Source organism: Phacochoerus africanus, chromosome X, assembly GCF_016906955.1.
Source record: "Phacochoerus africanus isolate WHEZ1 chromosome X, ROS_Pafr_v1, whole genome shotgun sequence".
Taxonomy (NCBI): Eukaryota; Metazoa; Chordata; class Mammalia; order Artiodactyla; family Suidae; genus Phacochoerus; species Phacochoerus africanus.
In genome coordinates this window covers 71,580,151-71,600,606 of record NC_062560.1, presented here as the reverse complement: position 1 = coordinate 71,600,606, position 20,456 = coordinate 71,580,151, and the positions used below count along the sequence as shown (strand labels likewise).

The 20,456-nt window shown below is 34.7% G+C and overlaps 1 protein-coding gene across 1 annotated transcript in view; it reads left to right on the top strand.

Annotated features, from left to right (window-relative positions):
* The first annotated feature begins 624 nt into the window (after nucleotides 1–624).
* The window catches only part of HDX (highly divergent homeobox), a 127,215-nt gene continuing 107,383 nt past the window's right edge, over nucleotides 625–20,456 (top strand). The window contains exons 1-2 of the mRNA XM_047765092.1: nucleotides 625–771; nucleotides 5,733–6,851. Coding sequence (XP_047621048.1) covers nucleotides 625–771; nucleotides 5,733–6,851 — 1,266 coding nt within the window. The remainder of the gene's footprint in view (nucleotides 772–5,732; nucleotides 6,852–20,456) is intronic.

Below are 20,456 nucleotides of genomic sequence, written 5' to 3'. Positions count from 1 at the left end.
TATGTTTTATAGTTATTAATAATTATTATTTTGATTAATATTGCCTAGAGCAAATATATTTTCACAGTCACTAAATCTTCCAGTTTATTTTTAAGCTTTAAGAGAGGTTTTGATTTGATATATAAAATGAACTCCTTTATCCCAGAAAAATAAAAAAAAAATAAGTAAAAGCACCCTTTTTGTTCCAGAGTGCAACTTCTGGCTGTAAGACATATGCCAGATGCCTTGCTTGATAAAGAACAGTCAGTATCCCTGTTGACAATTGACCGCATATGGCTACCACCATACCACAATCTCTGGTTTACTAGCCATAAATATTTATTTCGGTGAAAGAACCTTTTTTCCCCATACATTGACACTAACCAGATAAGGACTTTCCTCTTTTTTGTCTTTAAGTTGGTACTTTTTCTGAACAAATTCAGTAAGTGTTCACATTATGCATAATTTTCAGTGACAACCTGTCTCCCTTTAGCACACAAATTATTGCCCGTTACTGGGATTATTTCACTTAAAAAAATCTTGCAGCTTGAAAGCATTGAAATTGTATAAAAAAAAACAAACATGCAAATTCTATACATACCCAATTTTTATTCAAATTTTCAGAATATCTTCTTTTATTTTTAGATGAATCTGCGTTCTGTATTTACTGTAGAACAACAAAGGATTTTACAGCGTTATTATGAAAATGGAATGACAAATCAAAGTAAAAATTGCTTTCAGCTCATATTACAGTGTGCACAGGAGACTAAGCTGGACTTCAGTGTAGTCAGGGTAAGTATTGAGGTCTCTTGAATTTATAGCTTTCTAATACAAGTGATAATTGCTTAATGTGAGAAAAGCTATCAGGGCATGAAGTCCCTAAATTTATTAACACCTTCATTTCCCTGGTATAAAATTACTATTTTTAATAAAGAGTTAATCATTTATTATGTATGTGTTCCTATAAATACCTTGAAAGCAGTAAAACTTTTGCATTTTAAACATATCTTTAAAAAAATCCCAGTCCTTTTAACTAATGGGTATCTTTAGGATCAGTTGTTGATCTTATGCTTTCTTTAAACCTAGGATTAATCTAGATAAAACCCTCCAAATTGATATCAGTAAAACAGGCATTTACCAAGGGACTAAAAATAATTTCTTGTTGTGTTTTAATTTTTTCATCAGACATTTATGACTTTAGTAATTTTTTTTGCTTTTTAGGAAAACCTAACATGTTTATGAATACCTCCTCCTCCTTCTAAGTAAAACGTGTGCATTTTAATGAGTTAGCAAGTAAAGGACAATAAATCCCCAGGAGGAAAATTTCCTTTATCACAACCATAGTTACTCAAATGTAAAAACCAGAGCTGCTACACATTTGGAAACTAGAAGGTAATAGAGAGGAGGCAGGAGATAAACTTAACAGAACTATCACAGATTGTATTGAGTGCATGGATCCTTTCATGATTGAAAATGCTGCAAATCCTCCTGGCATGAAACTTTAGGGATTCAAAGATTAGCAACTCTCCCATCCCTTTCATTCGTTAAGCTAATTTGGTAAGAGAAAGGACTTCTGTTTATTTTTCTGTTTGAGGAAATTTCAAAGACCATGATGATAAAAATCTCTTGATAAGGCTGAAGGATATATTCACCTTCAAATAGGGAATTATGCCATCAGTTCTAGGTGGGGGGAATATCCAGGATATCTGTTTCTTGTTTGCTGAGATCAACCTTCATACTTGGATTTGTGTAAGAACTGGAAATATCTCTTATTGAAAGCTCTAAATTCCTTATTTGAAATACTTTAGTAAACTTCAGAGGAGGAATTTTAACTGCCTTATAAAAATGAGTTTAAAATGTGTAATATTTCAAGTTGATAAGGTTTCCATAAGTACAAACGTCTTTTTTTCTACATTAATTTCTTTCTCTTTTAAACTTTTATTTTACCATTATTTTAAATGAAGTCTTCTTAGGCAGCTGCTTTGTGGACTGTGACCTTTCATATTTCCAATTTGATACTGTAATCTTTCCCCTAATAACTTATTTGATTGTACTAAATTTGGAGAGTGTTGAAATACAAAGGTTTATATTTATCCTCCAAATGGTATGAAATCTGTAACAAATAATGTAAATGAAAGAAATTCCTAAAACGTAAGCTTTATGACTTAAATGTTATGTAAGTTATAAGGGATTGTGTAAAACAGATTAATTCTCTTTGTTCTAGGAGAATATAAGTTCTACAGAAATTCGGTCCTCTTAATCTAAATTTCAACACAATTTTGGTGGCTTTTCCAGCCAGAGGAGAAGGGGGTTGTTTATAGACTCATTAGTCCACAACCTTCCTTGCCCCCAATATTTTGATATGTCTATATTTTCTACTTGAAAGATATCTTCCTTTATTATTTTGTATAGTAGTTATAGTGTTTTTTCTCCAAAGAACTTAAACCCTACTGTACTTGATCCCAATGTAAAAAGAACTTAAAAGGTTAAAACATTCACATAGAAAAATATCAAGGTAAAGGAACAGGAAAATAAAGAAGGTATAGAAAAAGGAAATTAAATTTGGATACATTGAATTTCTAAGAAAAAAACTGAAAAAGAATTGTATGGACTCAAAAATTGCCAAGGATTGGTGACCCGAATTTCTTGCCTTTCTTTTTTTCTATGTAATATTATTTTATTAGGTCCAAATCCTAAATTCTCATAATATCAGTTTTGATTAACCCACTTATTTCTCTCTCATCAAGGAAACATTTGGAATAAAAATCATTTATCTCCTATAAGCACTGATAAATTTTGTATTCCATAGTGGAATGACTTAGCAAAATTTAATTCAGTTTTGGGGAACTTTTAGGCAATGAATTTTCCTGATTTTCAATATTTTAATGTAAAATATTTAACTGTATACTTTCCTACTTCAATAGAGATGATTGAAAATAATTGGATATTTACTTTTTGATTCAGAGTTTTACTATGGAAATAAATTATTGTACTGTGCTATAAAATAATAATGCTCACAACATGGTAAGGTATGTGGGATGGTTTTTCCTTTACTAGAGAACCCCCCCCCATTTAATGATTTCTCATATTGAATCTCATATATTTTTCCTTTCTTCTTTTTTAGTGAGTAACATTTAATGAACATCCTTAGGTTTGGTGCTATCAAGGTGCTTCCAACAACAATCTCTATTACCAACACCCCTCCTATTTTGTTGTTTCTAATTTATTATAGATTAGGATACCAGACTTGGTCAAGTTGTGTGTAAAATAAGAGAAAGTATGTTTTAAGATCAAAGTGTTGTCCTTTCAGTAAAGTACATGGATCTTGTGACATCTATATTGGCTGCCTTCTGAACAAGGCTGTGTTCTGAACATTGGCTGTTAAGATAATTGAGTTTCATATTCATGTGCTATTCTACTGCATTTACTTTTTCATGGGTACATGGTATAAATATCTAGTAAATTATATAAGTATGAATGTAAAACTATAAAAGTAAGCCATACATTTGCAATGCACTAAGTTCAATCTTAAAATTCCTGTGTTAAGATAGGTGTTATGATGAGAGTATGGTAGGTTGTTTTCTCAGAAATCTTGTCCAGAGCTGCCCTCCAGATGTTTTAGCTCTTGAGTCCATGTTTTACCAGTTCACTATCCTTTCCCATTGACATTTTTAAAATGTAAAAAATTATGACCAAATACATCATATTTCCTATGTGTGCATATTTTTCTTATTTGAAAAGCCATAACATAGCAACTTATTTTGATATGTGTAAATCAAAATACACATATTTTGATTTTTTTGAACCATAATTTGAAATTATATCTATCCCCCAGTATTTCTCTTTGAAACCTTTTAGTTTTTATCCTATGCCTCCTTCTCTTGTAATATTTATATTTATTTGTCCCTCTGCTTGTAATTCTCACGCCTGCTTTTAGTAAAACAAAATAGGAGTGAGTTTTAAATTCCCACAGTCCCAAGTGAAGCAAAATGGAGATAAACATCACAGTTTCTGGAACACTTTCTTTATTAGATAAGTACTAATTATAAAAGCAAAATGACCAACAGAGATGGCCAACTCCATTTCAGGAGTTTCTCACCTTAGAGGAAGGAGAATGTGCTTTGAAATTAGGTTAGGTTGATTTTGATTCCTTGCTCTGCCACTAGCTGGCAGGATATCCTTCCACAAACTACTTAATATTTCTGAATCTCAGTTTCTTCATTTATACGATTAGAAAAATAATACCAGAGGAGCTAATATATATATATATATATATATATATATATATATATATATAAACACATAATTGGGATTCAACACATTTTTATTTATAGTATTTACAACATTAATGTTGTATATAATATAAATATACATTGAAAATTTGATAATTTATGTGGTCTTCAAAAGCAAATTTCACAAAATTAACCAAATACACCCTGTACCATGTTTGTGCAAGGCTAGTTTATTTAATGTTTTCTCTTATTTATTTTTTCAAATTCTTAATAGATTAATGTGTTTTGGTAGCTTATAATGTGGTATACATTTCGAAATAATTATAAAGTTTACTAATCTTTTTATGGAACATAATATTCTTATTGCATATTTTAAGACTCATGATTCAGTGTAATAATACTAAGATTATTATAATAAATTACTTATATAAAAGTACGTATTTTGTAATCAAACCCTAACTACCAACCATGGATACTGTTTTTATTAATTCTTTTGCTTGTAAAAGTAACACATATTCTCCATATAAAATTTGGTGAGAAGAGCATGAAGAAAATAACTACCATAAATTAATGACAAACTGAGAAAAATATTTGCAACTTATGACAAAGTGTTGCTATTTCCAGTAGAAAATTGCTCTTATAAATAAATAAAAAAAAAAACCAAATACCCAAATATAAAAATTAGTACATGTAATGGGTAAGCAACTCTCTCAAAGTAATAGAGTAACTATAGAAACTCAAATCACAACAGCAATTATATACCTTTTCTTAATTCCTGGGCTAGTAGAGACTACAAAAAGATAATGCAAAGTGTTGGTGAAGGTATAGGGAAACCAAGAAACTCCTATACACTGAGGGTACTTTGAAAATATCAAAAAGCCTAATAACTTTCCTTATATGATAGTATTTTAATAAGCCAATAGGACAAAGATGCATACACAATGATGTGTATTGCAATAAGGTTTATAATAGAGACTATTTCTAAAAGTAATCTAAATATCTAGCAATATTGTTATAATATATTCATGGAACAGAAATTGTTAAACCCGAAGATTGCTAGTGTATATTTGTTTAACAATACTTTTGAACATTTTCCAATATCTTTAAACATCTTACTTTTAGTATTCTTCTAATTTTTCACTATTATAAATAAATATATGATAAACATCTTTACATATAAGCTTTGTATAAATCTAGGATTACTTTTAGGATAAATTTCCAGAAGTGAATTTACTAGGTCAAGGGATATAAACATTTTTAGGGTTCTTGCTAGAGGTTAATTGGATGGGTTTTGAGGAGGAGACAAACAATACAATTCTCCTATGAATATTCCTAGATATTTATTAAGTGCCAGTCTCTGATCATCTCTGACCTTATACTTTTTCTTTTATTGTATTTTTTTAAATTTGTATAGGCCTTGATTTTATGACAAATGGGAATATAATGTATCACACAAAATTGTTTTTTCTTGTTTTCTTGTTAACAACTTCTCTATAATATCATTTGTTTTTATTGTTTCAGACGTGGGTTGGCAATAAGAGAAGAAAAATGAGTAGTAAGAATTCTGAATCAGGAGCAGCAACAACAGGAACTGTTTCTGGTGCTTCTTTGGTAGCTCCAGATGTTACAGTCAGAAATATGGTTAATGTTGCTCCACCCTCAAGCCAACAGTCTTCTTGGACATCTCCCAATAATGATGTCATTGTAACTGGTATATACAGTCCAGCCAGTTCGTCAAGCAGACAAGGGACAGCCAAACATACAAGTACACAAATTACAGAAGCACATAAAATCCCTATTCAGAAAACAGCCAGTAAAAATGATACTGAGTTTCAGTTGCACATTCCTGTTCAAAGACAAGTAGCACACTGTAAAAATGCCTCTCTGCTCTTAGGTGAAAAAACAATTATTTTGTCAAGACAGACAAGTGTGCTAAATGCTGGAAACTCTGTATACAATCATACAAAGAAAAACTATGGAAGCTCTTCAATGCAAGCCTCTGAGATAATGGTACCTCAAAAGCCATCTGTGTGCCACCGACCTTGCAAAATTGAATCAGTTGGAATTCCAAGATCATATAAGCCTGAACACATGGGTTTAGCATCACATAACTTGTGTGGGCAAAAGCCACCTATTAGAGACCCTTACTGCAGAACACAAAACTTGGAAATCCGTGAAGTATTTTCGTTGGCAGTTAGTGATTATCCTCAGAGAATTCTGGGAGGAAGTGCCCCACAAAAACCTCCTAGTTCAACAGAAGGAACTTGTTTGTCCATTGCAATGGAAACTGGAGATGCTGATGATGAGTATGCCAGAGAGGAAGAGTTGGCATTGATGGGAGCACAGATACCAAGCTACTCAAGATTTTATGAAAGTGGCACTTCCATTCGAGCTGAGCACCAAAGTACAGCTTTGCCCGGACCAGGAAGAAATATGCCAAATTCACAAATGGTGACTATTAGAGACTTGTCAGACAATGTACTGTATCAAAATAAAGAATACCATTCGACACCACAGACCTCATTACATTCAGCATCTACTACAATGCACAGTAATACAAACCCATCACGGAGTAATTTTTCTTCACATTTTGCATCATCAAATCAATTGAGATTATCACAAAACCAAAACAATTACCAGGTAATGTGTAAATTTATTTTTAAAGGTTTTTTAAAAGTTTGGTATAAAAATTGTGTGGGTCCAGTTGGACTTGAGATTTGGGTCACCCAACTTATATTTTGAAGTAATTTAATATTTTTTGCTTTAAAGTGGTGGTTTGGGGACAACTCTTTAAAGAATCTTGCGCTTTCTTTGTCATGTTTAAAAATGATGAATGGTTTTTTTCATAGAATATGATAATTTTTATAACATGGCCACTTTCTCCTGACATTTAAAATAAATTTGTTAAGGAAATAGTAGCCTTATGGGAAATGTCATTTCCCATCACTAAAATAGGACTAAATTGGCTAGACTCATCCTTTTGAACATAGATTATTCTCGTAATGATTTTGATTTGCACTTTGGGAAGATGTCACTAGATGAGTGGTGCTTTCCCTGGGTACCTAGCCAGACAAGTCAGTCATTTCTCTGGGTGACAATGGTTGAGAAAGCCTGCAGTAACTCAGCCAAATGCTTTTTCTAAAATTAAATGCTTTATTAAAACATTAAGTGCAACATTAATCAAATTGCCTTTTAAAAAAATGTTTCTAGGGAAGAGACATAGAGTAAGAATTAAAACAGGAGTCCCCATGTGGTGCAGATTCAGTCCCTGGCCATGGAACTTCCATATGCTGTGGGTGTGGCCAGTGGAAAAAAAGAAGTAAAACAATTTTAGACATGTGCAAAAAAAGGGGCATTATTTATTGTTTCATGTATTCATTTGTTTAAATATGCATCAAATAGTCTCAACAGTGAAGTATAAACCTACCACAGAATATATCCTAAAGTCATACATCTTCTGTCTGAAAAATTTGCTTCAGAGAATTTGAATAGCAGGGCATGAATGTTTGCTATGTTTCCTTGCTACTAGCTAGACCCTTTAATTTGTTCACCACAGTATTTTTTTAAATCTGTCTTTAAAATGCTTCCAGGCTATTCTCAACATATATAAGGAACTGTCTTCTCTAGACTTCCTTTATCTTATAGCTCTCTGCTACAAAATGAAAAGCATTAACAGAGTATAGGGAAATATCCCTCTGGCACCTCCCTCTAAGAGAAGAATATTCCATCATCATCGTTACTAGTTATTTCTTATTAAGGACCTTTTCATTTTTCCGTATTTGCTTTTTCCTAAAGCATGCTTAAAATAACAATGAACCATACTTTTAATATCCTCCCTGATGTCCCTTTTCATTCACCTCTTTTGTACTTCTTTGGCCCTTCGGTGTTGTTCCTAATAATAGTAATGATAATAACATTTACCATTTGTTGAGGGTCTTGCATGTACTAGACACCATCAGTAAATTTATATACCTGATCTCATTTAATTTTCATGGCAATCTGGTCATACAGGCATTTTATGCATATTTTAATATCATATCTAAAATCATACAGCCAGTATGTGAAAGGACCAGGATTTCAACTCAGAAATATATCATGTGTGGTTTTTTTTCTGCTTTACTAAACAGCCTAAACATTTCAAATTTAATAGAATATTTGTAGGCTTGAGAACACAGAGGGTTTTGTTTGTTTGTTTGCCTTTTCTAGGGCTGCACCCACAGCATATGGAGGTTCCCAGGCTAGGGGTCCAATCAGAGCTGTAGCCGCCAGCCTACGCCAGAGGCACAGCAACGTGGGATCCAAGCTGCGTCTGCGACCTACACCGCAGCTCATGGCAACACCAGATCCTTAACCCACTGAGCAAGGCCAGGGATTGAACCTGCAACTTCATGGTTCCTAGTCAGGTTTGTTAACCACTGAGGCATGACAGGAACTCCCAGAGTTTAATTTTTTAATTTTTCATAAACTGACTTCTCCCTAAAGGATACTTTAACCTATAATTTTACCTTTTTATGGTCTATCTTTTTTTCCTGACAGAACTTATAAAGAAATTAAATTTGTTTTGTATAAAGAGCCTTTTAAATGGAATAAAATTTAGCAACATTTTTTTGGAACAGTGATCTCTTTAAAGAAAGACAACCCGACTTAACAATTTAGAGCATGGGCTTAGAGCCATACAGACATGGAGTCAAATCTAGGTCAGCCACTTTAAACCTGTGTGACCTCAAGCAAATGTCCATAACCTCTCTGTGTAATAGCTTTCTCATCGGTATAATGCACGTAATAACACCTACTTCACAGGAATGCTGTACATGAAGTGGTACAATCTCTGCAAGGTTCCTTGTACATTACCTGGCACATGAACTCTCTTGTACTCACGAGATCATATTTGGAAAGTTAATGAAACTTTGCTAGTCCAGGTCTTCTTTACTTCCATTTCAAGTAAAATATTGCATACCCCACAATCAGCACAGGGTGGTTGAGGAAGAAATAGCTAGTGCTGGAAAGAAGACTGGAGGTGAGTTCTCAATCTCACCATAGTCTATATATTATTAAAAGCCCATATATTCATGTTATATTATACCAAATCGCTTCCAACTTTATTTGAGTCAGTATGGTGGAGAATCTTTGCATAGAACCTTTGGGGCATCAATTTGCCTAACCTTTCTTTTAATTAATAGAGACTTTAGAAAAACAGGCAGCCTGAAACGTGTAGTCCATGAAGGTTAATGCCTCCATCCATTCAGGCTTCTATTACAAAAATATCATATATGGGTTGACTTAAACCCATCACACATTTATTTATCATAATTCTGAAGTCTGGGATGCCCAAAATCAAGATGTTGGCCAATTCGGTGTCTGGCGAGTGCCCACTTCCCAATTTATAAATGGCTAGCTTCTGAATCTTCATGTGCCACAAGTGGCAAGGGAGCTCTCTGGGGTCTCTTTTGTAAGGACACTAATCCCATTCATGAGGGCTTCAGTCTCTTGACCTAGTCACCTCCCCCAAAGCCCTACCTCAAAATATCATTACATTGAGGATTAGGTTTCAACATATGAATTCAGCTGGGAAACAAACATTCAGTCCATGGTATTTATCCTCCAAGATTTTGATGAAACTCTATTACCAAGCTGTATTATTGTTAGAGACTTAGAAAGATAAAACCTATGACTATCTTGTCAACTTTATAGCTATGAAACTATAAGCAAGGAAGGAATTATCTTTAGTTTCTGACCCTGGGACTATATAACAGAGATATCTGCTGCCTTTCTGCTATACCAGGAATCTTCAAGCCAAGGTGCTCTGCCTAGAATATAGACCAGTTCTAAGCTGTATAGGTGACTGAATACAAATTGAGGAAATTCATGAGGATGCTAAGAAGTTGAAATTCGCTGTTTTAGAGCCATGTTGGAATACCCTATTAAGAGTTGAAGTGGTAGTGGAGTTCCCATCATGGCACAGTGGTTAATGAATCCGACTAGGAACCATGAGGTTATGGGTTTGATCCCTGGCCTTGCTCAGTGGGTTAAGGATCTGGCGTTGCCATAAGCTGTGGTGTAGGTCACAGGTGTGGCTCGGATCCCATGTTGCTGTGGCTCTGGTGTAGGCTGGTGGCTCCAGCTCTGATTAGACCCCTAGCCTGGGAATCTCCACATGCCGCAGGAGTGGCCCCAGAAAAGGCAAAAAAAGACCAAAAAAAAGAGTTGAAGTGGTAGTAAGGGAACTGTCAGGAAGTGGCTATCCCAGGATACTATAGCACAGTTCTATTTCAAAAAATTTACAGGCCAACCTGACTCCTTTGAGGCTAGGTTGCCACCATATTGGTCTCTGAAGTGCCATTCACTTTTCATACTATCTCTGTCAGTCCACTTATTTATCTTGAGTGCTGTGTTGATTACATATTAATAATTGATGTTCATCTATGTGAAGATGTTGGGGCATTTTTGAAGACAAGTGCTATAAGTTCAGGATTTTTTTGGACTTATTGTTGCTTAATTTTTAATTGAATTCCTTGAGCTCCCTGGTGGCTCGGTGGGTTAAGGAGCCTGCATTGTCACTGCTGTGACTCAGGTGGCTGCTGTGATGCATGGGTTTAATATCTGGCCTGGGAACTTTTGAATGCTTGAGGCACAGTCAATAATGATAATGATAATAATAATAATAATAATAATTATTATTATTATTATTATTATTAACTGTATTACCAAGTCTCATAAACTTCATAAGAACTTAGAAGTTAACCGAAGTAGAGCACTTTGAACTTCCCTTATTTATTTATTGTCCTTTTTTTTTGTCTTTTCAGGGCCATACCTATGGCATATGGAGGCTCCCAGGCTAAGCGTCAAATTGGAGCTGCGGCCACTGGCCTATGCCACAGCGACACCAGATCTGAGCCATGTCTGCTACCTGCACCACAGCTCATGGAAATGCCAGGTCCTTAACCCATTGAGTGAGGCCAGGGAACCTGTGTCCTCATGGATTCTAGTCAGATTCGTTTCCACTGAGCCACAAAGGGAATTCCCTGAACTTCCTTCTAAAGGTGCTAATGTATTCTCACCAGTGAAAGTGCTTTGGTAGTGCCTCCCAAACTTACTCAGTATTTTTGGACTTCACTGCATTTTTTAAGTAAGCATGGAAATTTGATAGTTGTAAAAATTTTAATCATCATGACATTCTAAACCAATACAAATCATATTTTGACCTGAGGAAAGTGAGGGCCAGTAAGATTGAATGACTTTGCTAAAATAACTCTCAGGCAAATACTAAACTTTTAAAAAGTAATAATAATAGATATACTTAGCATGGATAATTTTTAAATGACTTTATTGAGATGTAATTCACATAATATAGAGGTCATACATTAAAAGTATAAAATTAAGTAGTTCTTAATATATTCATAGAGCTGTTCAAGCAGCACTACAACCTAATTTTAGAACATTTGGTTACTTCAGAAATAAAATACATACTCACCACACACAAAATCCCACATCCTAGAACTAGACAACCATTAATCTTTCTCTCTATATGGATGTACCTGTTCTGAATACTATTATAAATGGTTTAGTACAGTATGATCACTTTTTGCGACTGGCTTCTTTAATTTAATATGATGTTTGCAAAGTCCATGTTGTAGTATGTATCAGCACTTAATTCTTTTAGATTGCAATATGATATTTCATTGGGTACATATAGCATAAGTTGTTTATCCATTCATTAGTTGATTTGGGTTGTTTATATACTGTCTATTATGAATAATGCTTCTATGAACATTTGTAAACAAATTTCTGTGTCTGGAAATATGTTTTCCTATCTCTTTTGGTATTTATCAAGGGGAATTTCTATGGCTCAACCACTGCGAATCTGACTGTGATGGAGAAAAGGAGAGAGGCTTGTAACAACCAACACGCAGATCTTGGCAGACTACATTCATACTTGCACTACCCTGAGAGTAATCCCAACCAACAACTTTGCTCATTTGCAGAACCAAGTTGGGGGTTAATTCTGACCAGGAAACATCGTGAGGTACAGATCTGCCTAAGTTCGATCCACAAAGGAGGGGTTTTGCTGGCCCATCTGCTGTGGAGAGTGTCTTCTAGTCCCATCTGACCAGAAAATCTGGGACAACTCCTGAAAGCTATGGGCCTCAGTAGCACTTGAGCAAAGAGGTGGGCAGACAGAACCAATAGTTTGAAGAACAACATTAGTGGCCCTGTTAAATCACGGAACTTGAAGTATGGGTTGGTTTGAGTTAAAACAACAAATAAAGAGCCTTTCCGACTTTGGAGGTAGTTCTTTTACTCAGCCTATGCCAGGAAAATAACTCATAGCACCACCCATTTCTATGTATAGCCTTTATTCCAACTGAAGAGGGAACATATCCAGAGCATATGAGAAGGTGTATGGCCCATCCAAAAGCCTTGCTTACAGTGGAACTTAAGTAAAGAGCACAATCCATGGCTTTCTCCATCTGCAGAATAAAATCTGGAACCTTCTATGGCCACAGAATTCAGAACATTATCTTGCCTGATTTGGGTCCTCAAACAGGGTGATATGCAAGTCATGAGGCCTGTTCTGCTTCCCTGACAAGGCAGGGAGTCAAATTCATAGTCATGCCTACTCTGGATTATAATTCCCAGTCCTGAGCACCTGGTTAGCCTGAAGAATCCAAGCAACTGCAGAGCCATAACTTCACATGGGCAGGAAACCAAGCCAGCAGTTCTATCCAACTATTCTGAGCCAGTGGCACACACCCCCATTCCTGTTCTCAAAGCTCTTTAATACTGGCATTGCCCCAAAATAGACCATGATAAAAGGCCTACTTGCCCAAGAACATTACCAGCAGACATGACCAAAATTCCAGCCTGAGTTGATGCATGAAGAACTATCTCTGCCAAAGAAAACCTGTAAAGTCTGAGAGGAAAGTTACTCAAATGCAGATACCAACTTAAGTAATCAAGAATCCCTAAAAAAATTGGGTAAGTGTGACATCAAAAAAGAAAAGAATATAGCTTCAATAACTGACCCTAAATAATTAAAGACCTATGAACTCTCAGAAATAATTCAGAATGATTATCTTAAGGAAGTTTAGTGAACTGTAAGAAAACACAGAGACAAAAACTGAATGACATAAGGGAAGCAATGTATAAACAAAATAATTTCAATAAGGAAATGACAACCATCCATAAAACCAAAGAGAAATCCTAGAGTTGAAAAATAAATAACTGAACTGGAAAATTCAGTAGAGATTTAAAAAGTAAATTTGAACACGTGGAAGAAATATTCAAAGACCAGGAGGACAGGACAATGGAAATTACCCAGTCTTAGGAGCAAAAATAAAAAAGAATGAAAAAGGGTGAACAAAGCTCATGAGAATTATGGAACATGATGAAAAGTCAATTATTTTCCTTATGAGAATTCCAGAAGAAGAAGAGAAAGAGAAAGGGAAAGAAAGTATATTTAAAGCAATAATGGCTAAAAGTGTCCTGAGCCTGAGGAGAGAAAAGGACATCCAGATCCAAACAAATAGGTTGAACCTAAATAGGGCCACAGTGACAAACATTAGGATTCAATTCACAAAAGTCAAAAACAAAGAGAATTTTAGAGCAGCAAAGGAAAGAGAGTAGTTATATATATATTTATATATAATGATTTTAATTTTTTCCATTATAGCTGGTTTACAGTGTTCTTTCAATTTTCTACTGTACAGCATCATGACCCAGCTACACATACATGTATATTCTTTTTTCTCACATTATCATGCTCCATAATAAGTGACTAGACATAGCTCCCAGTGCTACACAGCAGGATCTCATTGCTAATCCATTCCAAAGGCAGTAGTCTGCATCTGTCAACCCCAAGCTCCCAATCCATCCCACTCCCTCCCTTTCCCCCTTGGCAACCACAAGTCTATTCTCCAAGTCCATGATTTTCTTTTCTGTGGAAAGTTTCATTTGTGCCATATATTAGATATATTTTTAAAAAAACACCCATACAACTATTGGTGGATTTTAGAGCAGAAACTTTTCAGGCCAGGAGAGCATGAAGTAACATATTCAAAATATTGAAATATGTCAGCCAAGAATACCATACCCAGCAAAGCTGTCCTTCAGAAATGAAGGAGGGATAAAGCCTTTTCTAAAGAACCAGAAGCCATTGAAGTTCATTACCACCACATCTGCCTTACAAGAAATGCTAAATAGAGTTCTTTGAGTGGAAGTGAAAGATATTAATTAATAACAACATACAAACATAGAATGGTAGCATAAATCTCACTGGTAATGTTAAATAAATAGTTATAGTCTGCAATGTGGTAATAGTGGTGCATAATTTACTTTCAACTCTAGTTTAAAAGTTAAAAAACAGCAAAAGTAACCACAATAATATGTAATTAATTACACAATATTTTTAAAACATGTAAATTGTAACAGCAATATAAAATGTAAAGGGACAGAGAATTGAAAGTGTAAAATTAAGGAATTCCATTGGAGTTCAGTTGATATCAGCTTAAAATAGGATATTATAAGTTTAATATATTTTATGTAAATCTCATGTTAAGCACAAGGGAAAATCCACAGGAATTACACAAAGAACATGAAAAAGAGTTCAAAGCATGCTGACAACAAAACGACCAAAACATAAAAAAATTCCCTGCAAGATATAAAACAGAGAACAATGGATCTACAAATTATTCAGGAAAGAAGACTTTTTAAAATGGCAATAGTAACTACCTACCTATTAATAACTACTTTAACTGTAACAGCAAATTCTTTAACTAAAAGACATGTAATGGCTAGATGAATTGAAGAACAAGATCCAATGATATGCTGCCTACAAGAGACTAACTTTAGTCTTAAAAACACACATTGATTGACAGTGATGGGACAGAAACAGACATTTCAAGCAAAAGGTCATTAAAAGAAAGCAAGGGTAGCAATGCTTAATATCAACAAAATAGACTTTAAAGTGTAAATGGTAAAGGGAGACAAAGAAGTTCATGTAATGATAAAGAGGTCAATCCATCAAGAAGATATAACAGTTGTAAATATATTTGACCCTAACATTTAAGCAACTAAATATATACATCAAAAACTAACAGAACTAAAGGAGAAATAAATAGTAATGTGATGATATTAGGGAGTTTATACCCCACTCTCAACAATGGATATAGCATCCAGAGAAAGAAACAATTAGGTAACAGTGCACATGAACAAAACTATACCAAATAAACCTAGCAGACATTTATAGAACATTCTATCTAGAAACAGCAGAATAGAAATTCTTCTCAAACACACATAGAACATTTTCTAGGATAGACCATATGTTAGGCCAGAAAACAAGTCTTAGCACATTCAAGAAGATTTAAATCATACCAAGTATCTTCCCCGACCACAATGACATGAAGTTAGAAATCACAGACAAGGAGAAAATTGGAAAATTTAAGAACAAAATGAAATTAAACAACTCTTTCCTAAATAGCCAAAGAATCAAAGAAGTAATTAAAAGGGAAATAAAAAGTTTCTTAAGACAAACTGAAATGGAAACACAACATACTAGCTCTTGCGGGTTTCAGCAAAAGCAGTTCTAAGAGGAAATTTCATAGCGATAAATGCTTATATATTAAGAAGCAAGAAATATTGTACATAAGGCATTTTCTATGCCTCAAGGAACTAGAAAAACAAACTGAGCCAAAAGGTAGCAGATAGGAGGAACTAATGAAGATAAGATTAGAAATGAATGAACTAGAAAATAGGAAATATTAACAAAATTTTAAAAATTGTTCTTTGAAGTGAAAAATAAAGTTTAGAAACATTTAGCTAGATTACACAAGGATGAAAAAGAGAGGACCCTGAAAAACAAACTTATAAGTGAAAAAGGATACATTACTATTGACATGACAGAAATGCAAAGAATCATAAGAGGCTACTATGAACAACTGTAAATGCAAAAACTAGACAACCTGGAAGAGATGGAAAAAATTTTTATAAACATGCAACTTGCTGAAACTTCATCAGGAAGAAAGAGAAATCTGAAAAGACCAATTACTATTAAAATGATTGAATCAGTAATCAAAAATCTCACAATGAATAAAAGCCCAGGACTATTTGTTTTCTCCAGTGAGTTTTACCTAACATTGAAAGAAGCATTAACTCCAATCCATGTCAACCTCTTCCAAAAATTCATAGAGTAGGGAACACTCTCAAACACATTTTATGAAGCCTGTGTTGTCCTGTTAGTAAAACCAGGAAAGGGCACTGCTAGAAAACTTCAGGCCAATATCTCTGATGAATATAGATGCAAAAATTGTCAATTAAATACTAGAAGCTGAAATTGGCAATATAATAAAAAATATCATGCACCATGATCAGGTGGGAATTATCCCTGAGATGCAAGGATGCTTCAAAATATCCTTATTCAACATATTCAACAATTATATTCAACATATCTTATGTACAACATATTCAACATGGTAATATGCTAAACACATTAATAGAATGAACAAAAAATCATGCAAACATCTCAATATATAGAAAAAACATTTAACAAAATTCAGTACCCATTCATGATAAAAACTTGTTAAAATTTGATGAAGCAAGTTTAATTTTTTCCAGTTTTATTAAGAAATAATGAACACACATCACTGTGTAAGTTTAAGGCTTACAGCATGGTGGTTTATCTACATATATTGTGAAGTGATTATCATAATTGTTTCAGCTAACATTCAGTTCTCATTTTAGATACAATAACAAGAAAAGAAAGAAAAAAAATTCCTTATGATGGTAATTCTTAGGATTAACTCTTTTAACAACTTTTTTTCTATATCGTATGTCAATGTCCGCTATCGTCCTCATGTTTTACATAACATTCGTAGTACTTACTTTCCTTATAATGGGAAGTTTGTACCCTTTGAACACCTTCCTCCAATTCTCCCTTCTCCTACATTCCAGCTTTGGTAACCACAAGTCTGATCTCTTTTTCTGTGATTTTGTTTTGTTTTAGGTTCCATATAGAAGTGAGATTATACAGTATTTCATTCTCTGACTTATTTCACTTAACATAATACCTTCAAGGTCCATTCATGGTGTTACAAATGGTATGATTTCTTTGTGTTTTTAATGGCTGAATAATATTCCATTGTAGAATTTCTGGATCATATGGTAGTTCTATTCTTAATTTTTTGAGGAGACTACATACTGTTTTCTGTAGAGGCTGTATTGATTTACAATCTCACTAGCACTGCACGAGTTCCATTTTCTCCACTTCCACCCCAACATTTGTTTAGCTCTCATCTCTTTGATGGTAGCCATTCTGTTTTAGCTTGAGTTGATATCTTATTGTGGTTTTAATTTGCATTTCCCTAATAACTAGTGATGATAAGCATCTTTTTATATATCTCGTATATATTCTTTGGAGAAAGGTCTGTTCAGGTCCTCTGTTCATTTTTTAATTGGTTTATTTAATTTTTGGCTATTTGTTACATGTTCTTTGTGCATTTTGGATGTTAACCCTTTATTGGCTATATGGTTTGAAAATTTTTTTTCTACTTCATAGTTTGTTTTTTTTTTCAGTTTGTGAATGATTCTTTTGCTATGCAGAAGCTTTTTAGTTTGATGTTGTCCCACTTGTTTATTTTGTATTTTGTTGTTTTTGCTTTGGGTGTCATATATAAAAAATCACTGCCAAGATCCATGTCAGGAGAATTGTTCCTACTGTAGGGATCTTATGGTTTCTGGTCTTATGTTTAAGACCATTTTTTGTTAATTTTTGACAGTGGCATTAGATAGGGGTCTAGTTTCACTCTTTACATGTGAAATCTAATTTTCCCAGCACCATTTATTGATGATTCTGTCTTTTCTCTATTGAGTATGCTTGCTTCCCTTGCCAAACATCAGTTGACCTCAAATGCTTTGGTTTATTTCTATTGTCAAATGAAATACTCTGTATATGTCTGTTAAAGCCATTTTGTCTATACTATTGGTCACAGCCTCTGCTTCTTTATTTATATTCTGCCTACTACCTGAGGAGAGGGAGAGAGATGGGGTAATGGCAGTCAAAACACTCATATTTATTAAGTTTTTTATTTTATATGGGCATGGTTCATGGTGTCCCCAGACAATTACAATAGTAACAAAGATCACAGATTACCATAACAAATACAATCATAATGAAAAAGTTTTGAAATATTGCAAGAATTACCAAAATGTGGCACAGAGACATGAAGTGAGCAAAAGCTTTTGGAGAAATGGTGACATATTTGTTTGATGCTGGGTTGTCACAAACCTTCTATTTGTGAAAAAACACAATAGCTGCAAGCACAATAAATGAAGTGCAGTAAAACAAAGTGCATCTGTAGTTATAATGTATCTTATTATAGACCTACTCAGTTTCAACCTATTTGGGATCCTTTGGATCTCGTGAATCTGGATGTCCTTTTCTGTCCCTAGGTTTGGGAAGTTTTCACCTATTATTGCTTTAAATAGTCTTTCTTTTTCTCTTCTCCTTCTGGAATTCCCATAATATAGACATTGTTTTTTTTGTTGTTGTTGTTGTGTCCTAGAAATTCCCTGGGCTTTCTTCATTCTTTTTAATTCTTTTTTCTTTTTGCTCCTTAGACTGGATAATTTCAAATGTCCTGTCTTCTATGTTACTTCATCTTTCTTTTGTGTGATCAAGTCTGCTTTTGAGGGTGTCTTTTGAATTCTTCAGTCATCGTATTTTGCATCTCTAGAATTTATTGTTGATTTTTTCTTATGGTTTCTGTTTGTTTGTTGAACTCATTTTTTTATGTATCATTTTCCTAATTTCATTTGTATGTTTGTTTTTGCAGTTCATTAAATTTCTCTAAGAGGATTATTCTGAATTCTTTGTATGGCAAGTCAAAGATTTCCATTTTTTAGGGTCAGTTATTGGAGCTTTATTATTTCCCTTTGGTGATGTCATGTCTACCTGATATTTTATGACCCTTGGTTCTTGAATATCTGAACATTTTACTAAGTTGTCTTTTTCAAACTTTACAGGTTATCTCAGGCAGAAATAGTTCTTCACCAGTCAGCTCAGATTGAGTTTCTGGACTTGTCTGATGGTTATGTCCTTGGGCAGGTGGGGCTTGCTATCAGGATCTATTTTGGAGTCAAGTCACTGCCTGAACCCTTTGTTTGGGTAGGGTGAATCTAACTAAGAATTTTTGGATAGTACTGCTGATTTGGTTTCCTACCCAAGTGAGACTGTAAGATATAATAGCTCCACCATTGTCTGAATTCCCTAGACAGACCTACTAGGTAGTTAGGTCTATGTATTATATTAGCAGTTTGTGAGGATACAGCTTTGATTCTCTGCCCTGGCAGGGCAGCAGGATAGCACCAAGGGCCTAGATAGCTCATTCCTCAGAGGCTGGAATCAGGCCAGAGTGTGCATTGAATTCCCTAATAAGATGAGGCCTTTGTTTTTGCTCTTCAGATGGGGGAAATCATGGGTTGTGCTCTCTCTTCAAGTGCTACTGTATATAGTGCTACTGAATGGACTGTGCATCTTCCTGTGTGCTCTGGTTAAGTTTCCTGATTGAGCAGGCTGAAAGCTGCATTAAACCACAAACAAGACTATGAATTCATTTCCCTACCTGGATGTATCTGGAGAAGGAGCTCCAAAGCTGGCAAATCTCTTTGTTTTTGGACTTGTCTCAGGTTGACCCACTGTGCCAAGTTCCCTGGCTGAATGAGGCCATTGGCTTTGCTCTGTGGAGGATCAAATCTCCCTGTCTGACTCTCCACTTGAACATTACTGCCCTCTCTAGGTGTTTTGGCCAGGTTTTCTTATTGGACAATGCAGGGAGGTATACCCAGCAGTGAGCAGGTTTGTTAATGAGCTGTCCTATGTAGGTAGAACAGGAAGGCCAGTCCCAAGAAGCCTCACAAAACACACACAAGGGCATCTTGTCTTGAGGGGCCTGGAACTACACTCAGTAGTGGGGGGAGCTATGAAGTAGTTCCCCTGCCTAGGCAGAACAGATAAACTGTTTCTAAGCTGGACAAGGCTCTTTATTTGTCATCCTGAATCAGCTAACCTCCTCCCATGTTATCTGGCTGAATGGTGCCACTGGGTTTTTTCTGTAAATGATAAGTTCTGTTTGATACACTCTCTTGCCTCAGTGTTGATGGGTAGTGGAACTTTTGGGTCTTCTAATCAGCTTTTCTGCTCAGGTGGGTCTGGGAGCTATACTCAGCAGTAGACTGGGCTATGACCCAGATCCT